We start from the raw sequence: 11,583 nt of genomic DNA, 5'->3' as shown, positions 1-11,583 counted from the left end.
TCTACCGAACAGAATCATCTACAGATGATTCTGCACTGTAGAAGCTCTGTAGATGATTCTGTTCTGTAGAAGCTCTGTAGATGATTCTGCTCTGTAGAAGTTGCTTTGATAACTGGCAATTTGTACTAATCTACCCAGTGGTAGACAAAATTAAAGTAAAAACATATATAAATATATGTAAGTAATAGTATACAAGTATTTGAAATGTAATGTGTAAATAATGTGTGAAGTATAAAAGAAATATTTTTTTTTTAATTGGAGAAGAAATTTAAACAAATAATAATAATACAAACTCTGTTAAATATATTTGTATCTAAAAGCTTTTTTATGCTATAGTTGGTGGAACAGTTTTACAAGCTCTGACTGCTTCCTTCCTCAAAGTGAATAATGTTCATAATTTATCACGTTTTGGAAATTATTCTTCAAAGTTACCAGAAACCGCAGGATTTATCCACTCAATAAAGCTTGTTTGCTGCCCACTGATTGGGAATGACACTAGGTCACAAAATATTTCTCTGCTTTTATTTTCTGTTCCATATTCGGCACCGACATGCTGGGTTAAAAATAGCTGCACTCCCTACTGTAATTTATGTGGTCAACGGTTCAGAAGGCACTTTAGATTTACACTCTCTAATTGGGTGAAGACGCCACCTGGTGGATGTTTGTTGCTGCTGCAGGATCTTATAATAAAAAAAGAACAGCATCCTCATTTGTATTGTTCATTTCATGGAGGTTTGGGTTAGTGTGCTTATGCAGGTGTCACATATATCATATATATATATATCATATATATATATATATATATATATATATATATATATATATATATATATATATATATATATATATATATTCTATATCGCACTTGTTTGTTGAAAATTAATTAGGATTTAGCCCCAACGCCTGTCTGCCTTCGCTCTTGCTTTGATTAAATTTGTGTTCAGTACATCAGTTGGTGTCTGTACCCAGCAATGTGTGTGTGTGTGTGTGTGTGTGTGTGTGTGTGTGTGTGTGTGTGTGTGTGTGTGTGTGTGTGCACAAACCCCTTTCCTCTGCATTTTGCAAGGTAGCAAAGAATAATATATGATTTCAGGGAAGATATATATATTATTTTTTAAATCTTCTATCCCTTTGTAGCCTAACAAGGCTAATAGGGCTTATTTGTTGTTGTTGTTGTTGTTGTTGTTGTTGTTGTTGTTGTTGTTGTTGTTGTTGTTGTTGTTGTTGTTGTTCTTCTTCAAATAAATCACATAAAGAATCACAGTCACAAAAGGACCTTTCTACAAGGAAAATACTACACTTTTAATGAAACGTCCACTTGATACGCTACACTGCGGAGTTAAAACTAGCAACATGGAAGGCAAAACGCCATAATGGCATCAAATGTACAAATGCAATGTTACATGGCTAGGACACTGCGGACAGATTATGAGGCCTGCTTTTATAAAAGACCACAAGGAACAAACACAGCGTTAGAATCAGCCAACCTAATTGTACCAAAGGTAGACGGGTCAAATAAAAGAAAAATCACATTTTGGTTTTAGGTAGTACAAATCTCTACGCTAAACTGGAATCTCTGCGAGGGCACAGAGAATAATTTATGCCTTCAGGGCATATCGATGACATCTGCCTTGTTTTGGTGCGCTTGAATCGAACCATGGAATTAGTTTACTACCCTGGTTTGGTTTGGTTTGGTTTGGTTTGGTTTGGGGAGGTGAATACACCCAGTTGAACTTGGACAGCACCAAGTAACTGCGCCCTGGTCCGCCTGAAACAAAGGTGGTTCTCAGACTGTTTCCAAGTGATCCCTGGAGTGAACCCTGGAGCAGTTAGCTTTTAGAGTGTGATGAAAATATAACCAAACAATATCCTCATACAAATCCCAAATTGCATGCATAACTTATCACAGACTGAACGAAACAACCTAAATAGTACATTTGTACACGAAAAAGTGGAAATAATTCTGTTTTTCACCTAGGTTCCTTAGGATGTTCCAGTCCAGCCGCCTGGATGAATGGCTGACCTGTATGATCAGCCGCCATGGCTTTGTCTATGAAGTATGTTTTTTTATCAATAATTGGCAAAATGTGAACCAAAACTCAACCTATGAAAAACTGAAAACAAAATGAACAAGTTCAATTCCGGATTCAGACCATTTCAAACAAACGTAGATATGTAGAGGAGTGGATAAGTACAGCAGAGCAGGACAGACAGAGTCCTTGCACCTTACAATCTACAAAGAAGACATCAGAGTGGCGTTATTGATCTCAGAAGAAGTAGCCTCTGCCGACATCTTTCTTGTGTTTAGGTCATTAGGATAAACGGAAAACTTGAATAAATAAAAGTACAAACTTCCAAACAATGAGAAAATAAAACAACAAACTATTGTTTCCATTCACATCACAAGAGGCGAAACAGAAGAAGTCTCTGAATTTTCATTTTCATTTTACGAATTGATATCGTTTACTAGAGAGAATAATCCCAAATGGCTTCGTGCGGAAAGGTCCCTGCTCTCCTCGTCCTCCACACATGATCTCCACCCGTCCTCCATCCCACCCCACCCCACCCCACCCCACCCTCCTCCGTCCTCCATGTCCGGTTCACACAAACGCAAGCGGGCAAGGGTCATCTCAGGAAAGCCTCTGGCGACCGCCGTCCCAACTCCTCCTCCTCTTCTCCTCCCTCTCCCTCAATTCTTCCGTCTCCCTCTCTCTTCTCCCTCTCTTCCCGCGCCTCACTGCCTCCGCCAGGGGTTCTTCTTGGCCTCACACCCGGGACCCTCGCACGTGCCGGGGAGAGGGGGCGGAGGCGCCGCTGCGGCGGGAGCGGGGGCAGGCGCGTCCGGTTTACTCACGCTGCTCAGCAGGGCCGGCAGCTCCACGGTGATGGCCTTCTCAATCTTCTCCAGCAGGCAGCCGCTCGACCAGCTGCAGAGGGTGGAGAGCGGCTTGAAGCCGGTGACCGGGTTCACCCCAAAGAAGTCCTGGTAGGCCTCCTTGTCGGGCAGGTCAAACTTGCTCACGTTGCTCTTGGCCAGGACGGACTTGAAGATGTAGTACTTGTCCGGGTCGGAGACGATGTCGTGGAACACCTCGTAGGGGTCGCTGAACCAGCCCAGCTTCTCGTTGTAGGTCTGGAGGTAGCGGTCCACCAGCAGGGCGTGAATGCGCACGCGGATGCCGTGCTGGCGGATGAAGGCAATCTTGTTCTCCAGCTGATTCTCAATCACCTGAGAGAGAGAGGGAGAGAGAGAGGGAGAGATGGAGAGTGTGAGAGAGAGAGAGGGAGAGAGAGAGAGAGAGATGTTAGTAATAGAATTAGTAATGGCTTGATTACAATCATGTATCAGAGCGAGTATAATTATCAAACAGCCAATCAGAGTAAATTAATCAATCAATGTTGCACACTACGACATTTGACCAGATTGAGCCCCTGTCTGGCCAAATATTAAAATCTATAAGATTAGGAAGAAAATGCATAGTCTGTTTCAGAGGCTTTCACAGTGCAGCCAAAACACCTCTTGGAAAAGAATTTGGCTGGTATGACAACTTCGGTGCTTTATTAGAAGCATAAACCTTGTAAATGTTTCAAAATATAAGAAGGGAGAAACACCTGGTTGAGGTCCTCCAGCAAAGAGGTCTCCTCCTTCATGAAGAGCTGGCGGCTGGTGTTGGGGGCGTAGTCCTGGGGCCAGAAGGAGCTGACGTACACGCGGGGAGGCTCTGTGACGTTGATCAGGGGTGCCATGCTCCAGAACAGAGCTCCATAGACCCTCATCAGGTCTTGCGTGGCCAGGTTGTCGGCCTTGTTGAGGATGAGGCGGATCTGCGACTCGCGGCCCTTCATCTGCTTGAAGAGCATCTCCAGCTCACCGCCCACGTCCAGCTTGGTGGGGTCGAACACCAGGAAGATCAGGTCGGCCCGGTCGATGAACCACTGGCACACCTCGTTGTAGGGATAGCCTGCGATGGGGCAGGAGGAGGAGGATCAGAGTTACATAACCTGTTGAATGTACAGCATGGTGTGATATTTACTCTAGTCACCCAAACAACTGCCTATTTGCACTGCTGCGGTCAGGCAAGCGCTACTGGGAGTCTCATGGCCGGTACAGAGAGACTCAGAAGGAGCTTCTATCCCCAGGGAAGCGCTACCGGAGTCTCATGGCCAGTACAGAGAGACTCAGAAGGAGCTTCTATCCCCAGGCAAGCGCTACCCGAGTCTCATGGCCGGTACAGAGAGACTCAGAAGGAGCTTACCGGTATATCCCCAGGGAAGCGCTACCGGAGTCTTATGGCCGGTACAGAGAGACTCAGAAGGAGCTTCTATCCCCAGGCAAGCGATACCGGAGTCTCATGGCCGGTACAGAGAGACTCAGAAGGAGCTTCTATCCCCAGGCAAGCGATACCGGAGTCTCATGGCCGGTACAGAGAGACTCAGAAGGAGCTTCTATCCCCAGGCAAGCGCTACCGGAGCCTCATGGCCGGTACAGAGAGACTCAGAAGGAGCTTCTGTCCCCAGGCAAGCGCTACCGGAGTCTCGTGGCCGGTACACAGAGACTCAGAAGGAGCTTCTATCCCCAGGCAAGCGCTACCGGAGTCTCATGGCCGGTACAGAGAGACTCAGAAGGAGCTTCTATCCCCAGGGAAGCGCTACCGGAGTCTCATGGCCGGTACAGAGAGACTCAGAAGGAGCTTCTATCCCCGGGCCATCAGGATGCTCAATGACTATGTAACATCAACCCATCCATCTACATTCATTGCACACACATCCACATGCACACACTCACTTTAAACAAACACTCACCTTAACACTCACTTTAGACACTTTAAAACGACATAATATTTATCTATTTATTAAAGAGATTTGCACTACATCCATACCTCATTTGGCCTTTAAAAAAATGCCATATCGTCCTTTTCACTCTTGCTGTTGGCCCCTTAGCTGTTTTGTTTTGTTAGTTTTGTTGTTTTTAACCCATACTGTAAAGCCTCTTTGAGCACTGTAAAAAGCGCTATATAAATCAAATGTATTGTTATTATTATTATTATATTTGATGCATTCATTATGATGATGTGGTGTGTGTGTGTGTGTGTTACAGTATGACATTTGACCTATAAACCTATGAGCTGCTGAAACTAAACCTATACAAAATGAAAATGATATCACCTTCATACACTATATACATATCCCTATAAGAAAGAACAAGGAAGAAGGCGAGGAGTATCTTGGCAGACTCCCATCCTTTATTCAGCCAGTTTGAGCTCTTGAGCTCTGGGAGGTGCTATGGAGTCCCCCTGGCAACTAGGAATATATTCAAGAAGTCCTTCATTCCAAGTGCCATTAGCATCCTTAAATCTGCAAAGTGATCAACAAGTCGGAAGCATGAACTGTCTTTTACGTGTTTCTAATGTGTAACCCTGTCTATGCCTGTGTTTTATGTTGTGCTAGTTTAGTTTGATTTTAAACTGTTATTGATCGTTAAATGGCCTTGCTCCTCCCTACCTCGCAGATCTCCTGCATGTCCACAGTACACCCCGTCCAGAGCTCTGAGCTCCTCTAACCAGATGCTCCTGGACGTCCCCAGAGCAAGGCTTAAAACCAGAGGCGAACAAGCCTTTGCTGTGGCTGCCCCGCGCCTCTGTAACAGTCTACCTGCTAATATTAGGTCTGCCCAGTCACTTGCCACTTTTAAATCGCTGCTTAAAACCCATCTATTCAGCCTGGCCTTCTAAATCCCTTGTGCATCCGCTTAGTTTTAATGTGATTTTAATGTATATATGTTTTAAATAGTTTGATATGTTTTTTTTTTTATCCACTTTTTCTCCTTATTTTCTATTTTTCTTCCATCCCAATTTCGTGTTTCCAATTCTCCCCTCCCCTGTCTTGAGCGTTGCTTGCATATGCCTCCCACTGGTCGGTTGTAGGGAGGATAGAAGCCTTGCATCACGTGTCCCCTCCGGTACACGAGGAGGCAGCCTGTCACATCTTTTCACCTGCCAGCACGGACTCTCATTGGCGAGGTGTAACGTGTGGGAGGCTCACACTACCCCCGCTATTTCCTGTCCCTGCTGTGCAGGCGTCCCCCAACCGACCTGTAGGAGTCGCTGTCCACAACGTCCAGATTACCACCCATCGACTTCCACCCGCTGACTCTGCCAATTGAGCCAGTATGACGGCCGGCCCAAGCCGGAGGCAATGCTGACACCCGGATTCGAGACCGGAGTCTCTTGCATTGGTGACGAACGCAATCTCCGCTGCGCCACCCAGCCGCCCTATAGTTTCATATGGTTTTGAGTATAGTATCTTGAATTTTGTGTAAATTGTTCAGCACTTTGTCAACTGCTGTTGTCCTCTTAAGCTGCAGGGGCCCACATGTGTGCCCTCATGAGGACGATTTTCCCACCGGCACTTTGGCGACCACTAGTGGCTCGGGTGTGCATATTTTGTAATACAATATATATATATCGAATTAAAGCCCCATTTGTTGCCTGTCGATAGCCCTTTCAGGTGACAAAATCCGTTCAGCGGTTCTCGAGTTACATGCCGATATTTGCAAATACCACTCCCGACTCTTGGGGCTCTAGTTCAGTCAATCATTTGGCGATCTCGAAAATGATTAGACAGGGTTGTAGCCAATGAGTGTGGCTATCCAGTGATCTAGGATCTAAGTGAAAAGTCACTAGCGAAAACAGGAAGAGAAAAAACGCAGAATGAATTGAAGTCTATGAGAAAACTGCGTTTTATTTTGTACACAGTTTACTAAAATCACTCCTAATCACTCATTTCTGAACGGATCTTTATGAAATCTAGACATGTACTACATAAGACTTCAGGCTATGGATATCGGGAGTTTTCTAAGCTTCCAGCCATTGTGGGGAAATACTACTTCTGGAATACTAACTACTACAGAAAAAAGTTTTTCTACAACTCAAGTTCAGACATATGTTACTCTATTTCATTAACACTAAAGGTGAGTTTTCCTTACTGTATCAGAAAATTCAGAATGTCATCTTTCAAAAGAGACCAGGGTCATGCATGTGGTATAAGTATAAAGTATAGTATTTTGGTTTGCAAAAAAAGTATGCAATCCTCAAAAACGAAAACGAAAATGGCCAGTTTTGGGGGTGCCTGTTAAGAGGTTTTAAAATGTGCTATATAAATAAAACTGATTTGACTTGACTTGACAAATTTAATATTAGTTATATTCAATTCAATTCAATTCAATTCAATTCAATTCAATTCAATTCAATTCAATTCAATTCAATTCAATTCACCTCTCTCCTGCTGCTTGCGGTTCTCGATGATGCCGGGCGTGTCCACGAAGGTGACTCTCTCCAGCAGCTTGTGGGGCATCTCAATGCCCACCAGCCTCTCCAGGAAGCCCTGGCCGAACTTCTCCAGGGGCGAGAAGGCGCGAGAGCTGTCCGCTGCCATGACGATGCCCTCCACCGTGCGGTACTTGTCACCGTGCATCACTACTGTGTACTCTGACGTGGTGGGCTCAGCACCTGGGAGAGGGAGGGAGGGAGGGAGGGAGGGAGGGAGGGAGGGAGGGAGGGAGAGAGAGAGGAGTAAGAGAAAGAAATAAGCAGGGGAGAAAGGTGGGCAGATGCAGTGGTGGAAGAAGTACACAGTTCCTTTACTTAAGTAAAAGTAGAAATACTCAGATAAATGAGTAAATTGTACTTTTAAATTATTAACTTTTTAGAAAAGGAAAAGGATTTTTTTTTAAACAAATATATAATATATATAATATAAGTGGAGAAGTAAAAAATTAAATTAAATACAAAAAAAGGGGGGGGGGGGGATAAAGGAGATCCAAGGTCCAAGCTATCACCTCCATCCCCATCTATGTTTTGGGGGGGGGGGGGGGGGGGGCTTTTCTATGCTTTATTGATAGGACAGTCGGCAGAAGAGATGGGGGAGGCCCGGGAGGGCATGCAACACATGTCCTGGGCCGGATTCTAACCCAGGACGTTGTGATTACGCAGCGTGCGGCCACCGAGGCGCCCCACCACCATCCCCATCTCAATTTAGAATGGATTTCAACTGCACTGCCAGACCAACTCCAGATTGCAATTGCTGCTTCCTTCGCTCCATGCATGCAAGCTGTCAAAAGCTCTATACACAATGTGCAAAATACCTCATGCTCTAAGAGCAAGTGAATGAGGGGGTTCTCTGCGCATAGCTAACAGCTTCTTTGCTGCCTTCAGCCCAGCAAGAAGAGTTTGTGTTTCCATAAGTGACACCACCAATTCCAAATCTTACATTTTTGTGGGATGGCATAATTGAAATTGAAATAAAACGTTACACGGCTGTAGTGCACTGTGATCAATGGTAAATGGCTGCATTTATATAGCGCTTTTATCCAAAGCACTTTACAAGTGAGCAGTTAGGGGTTAAGTGTCTTGCTCAAGGACACTTTGACACGCTGCCCAGGAGGAGCAGGAATCAAACCGGACGACTGCTCTACCTCCCGAGCCACTGTCGCCCCCAGATACAGTATAGTATAGTATCCCAGGAGTCACGGTTTCCAGGCCTGATACCAGTAAACACCACACCAGCCATGCAGGGGGCCTCTAGTGACGAGGGGCCTCCAATTATAATTTTTTTTTAAACTTTTTTATTTTATTTATTATTATTATTATTTTGGAGATCGATGTCATACTGTGACACTGAAATGAAAAAATATTTCATCAACTAAAATATTTAGGCAACAAAAATATTTCATCAACTAAAATATACAGTACGTCACACCCCGCGCCTCTCCCTGCCGTCTGCAAGTGGCTAATCTTGAGTTTCCGACCCCCCAGTAAGCTAACCATGGATAAATCCAAAAAAAGGAAAGTCTGAGGAAAATAGAGGGTTTAATTCAGCGTGGACAGATTAATTTGCTTTCACGACTAACAATGCAGGCTTACCTGTAGCCTATGCCTGATATGTGGTGTGCGAAATTTGCGAACAACGATTACTGTCATTTTGATTACTGTAGTTTGCCTGGTATGTAGCCTAATTGGTTAGTGGCTGCCCCACCAATGTTTTACATATAAAAACGCCACTGTGTATGTGTGTGTGGGGGCCTCCACAAGAGTCTGGCCCAGAGGCCTCTGAATTCTTAATCTGGCCTTGCAGCCATGCAGTCATATGTACTGTACCTGCATAGAGCTCCTGCTTGGTGCCATGGAGGCCCAGCAGGTAGTTGATCATGGAGGACTTGCCCACACTCCAGGGTCCCAGGAAGAGAACCATGGGCTTAGAGGTGATCTCCCCAGCTGGGAGGGAGAGAGAGAGAGAGGGCGGGAGCAGCGAGAGAGAGAGAGGGAGAGAGAGGGGGGAGAGAGAGCGAGAGAAAGAGATGGGGACGGATGGGGGGGGGGGGCAGAGAGACAGCCAGTCAATCAAACAGAAGACAAGACTAATCATGATTGAGAGAACTAGTCAAGTCAAATCAAGTCAAGAGATTTATTTGTCACGGCATACAAGTATACGATGAAATGCGGGTGGTCTTGCCCGCAACGATGTGCAATAACATATAATAGAATTAACATTGTGCAATAAACAAGTAACATTGTGCAATAAACAAGTAACATGTTAGGGCATATCGGTCTATGTACATAAGTTATTTACAGAGCATGGAGGACATACTAGGTCCTTTGGTAGTGTCTTCCTGTACATGCTAATTGAATGAAGTTCAATATGCAGTATTTTTAAGGTTTTCTTTTACCAGAAATACTTCTTCTGTGTACCAGAGCCTGTGGTACTACAATAAACTTTCACCCTGCACCACATGGGGGCGCACATTTCACATCATAAAACATTAGGTTTTTCTCCAGGTTGGCTAGAGATACAGGTCCTGTACGTTTTGATAGTTCGTTTTTAGACCGGGATAATACTCTCTGCTCTCAAGTGCTCTACCGTCTTTATTGAGCTTCTCTAGGTTCCTTACACCTATTTCAAAAGCCTTCCTCTGGTAGACAGTTCAACCAAGACCACCCATCACCTCAACAGGGCTGTCAACCTTCTCAACCAGCCCTCCAACCCTTTCATTCAATCTTTATTTAATCTGGAAGGATCATTGAGAGCAAGCTCTCATTTACAATGACGTTGATAAATACAACGCATAATAAATACAAGAATTAAAATATAGAAACAGAAATTCAATCAATCAAACATTTAAAATAATTAAAAACAACTGCAGATTGTGGTTAAGCGGTTTACTATTAAAGATTTTAAATGACCAATAGATACTAATAGAGTACTATTGTATCGTATCGTATTACGTTGTATTATGTTATATCCTATTGTAACATATCTCAATGTGTCGTATGGTATATGGTGAGTAAAGTGCTTCTGATTCTGTGTGCTGTTGTCATGTTCTCTTGATAATGACTTTATTTATACTTTACTGGTTCATCCATCCACTCCTTCAGTGAGTTAAAGTCTTCAACAGAGGCTCTGTTTCTCCAAGCCCTGAGTGGCTTCCTAAAGGTAACAACACTGGATTTCACAGGATTCCATTCTGGCTTTATTTTGCGTGATATTTTTCTTGCCTAAAAGAGCAATGTTACACTATTAAATAATTAAACTACTAGGATTTAAATAAGTAAGGAATTACATTCATTTTGAGTAGTGGAAAAGGGGTCCTACCCCTTTTCGAACATGTAAATTGAATCAAGTTATTTTATTTTTTATTTTTTTTGTTATTTTTTATTAAAAAAATGTATTGCTGGATTCGCCTGTTCGAATCCAGCTCACAGCTCCGGGGTTGTCACCAGCTTGGCTGGCCGTTCACACTAATACAATTGGCAGTATTAAAGGGTGGGAGAAGCTGGCGGGGTGGGTCCGGGTCGTTGTAAACATCGACTCCTACAGTTCGGTCGGGGCGCCTGCTAAGCGCGGATAGGATCTAAGTGGGATAGTGTGATCCTTCCACACGCTACACCCTCTCAGTGAGAATCCGCGCTGCCAGGTGAAAAGAAGCGGTTGATTGGCTGGACGTGTGTCGGAGGAAGCACGTGGTAGCCTCCACTCTCCCAGACCGACTGTGGGGGGTAAGTGCGCAGCGACCAGGAAGGGGATTGGGAATTGGCATAACGACTAACATTGGGATGGGAGAAAATCGGAGGAAAAAGGAGGGGGAAAAAGATTAAAAAAAAAAAAAAAAAACATTTATTGCTAGAGATTAATGATTTGTTTTTGTTTTATTTAGTTTTATTTACATGTTCGAAATAAAGATTTCAAATCAAATCAATAAAGAAATATCTTATCATATCTGGCTTTACCTGTGACTTCGTGCTGCCTCAGCTCGTTGTACTTGTAGGCCTGCTCCAGGGGCCTGATGGCGGAGTTGTAGACATGCAGCAGTTTCTTCATAGCATCTGGAGAGACACACACAGGGAGAGACACACAGGGAGAGACACACAGGGAGAGACACACACACACAGGGAGAGCAGCGTGACAAGGCGGCAGAAGACACGATAGCAGGGGAAGAGAGGAGATTGTTCACTTGGACCTCTGGACCCGGAGCAGCTTTTCTGGGGCCCAATGACTAGGGTTGGGTACCGACACTGACTTCCAGGAACT

At 44.3% G+C, this 11,583-nt stretch overlaps 1 protein-coding gene across 1 annotated transcript in view; it reads right to left on the bottom strand.

Annotated features, from left to right (window-relative positions):
- Window positions 1-1,300: 1,300 nt before the first annotated feature.
- LOC311231295 (sarcalumenin) overlaps window positions 1,301-11,583 on the bottom strand; it is a 41,421-nt gene continuing 31,138 nt past the window's right edge. The window contains exons 4-8 of the mRNA XM_084317839.1: window positions 11,283-11,378; window positions 9,156-9,272; window positions 7,275-7,508; window positions 3,613-3,962; window positions 1,301-3,229 (exon numbers count right to left, since the gene is read on the bottom strand). Of these exons, the coding sequence (XP_084173965.1) occupies window positions 2,735-3,229; window positions 3,613-3,962; window positions 7,275-7,508; window positions 9,156-9,272; window positions 11,283-11,378 (1,292 nt within the window). The 3' untranslated portion in view covers window positions 1,301-2,734. The remainder of the gene's footprint in view (window positions 3,230-3,612; window positions 3,963-7,274; window positions 7,509-9,155; window positions 9,273-11,282; window positions 11,379-11,583) is intronic.

Source organism: Notolepis coatsorum (assembly GCF_963971535.1).
Source record: "Notolepis coatsorum genome assembly, chromosome: 7".
Classification (NCBI taxonomy): Eukaryota; Metazoa; Chordata; class Actinopteri; order Aulopiformes; family Paralepididae; genus Notolepis; species Notolepis coatsorum.
Note: the sequence above shows the minus strand (reverse complement) of the source record. Positions and strands in the feature narration are given on the sequence as shown.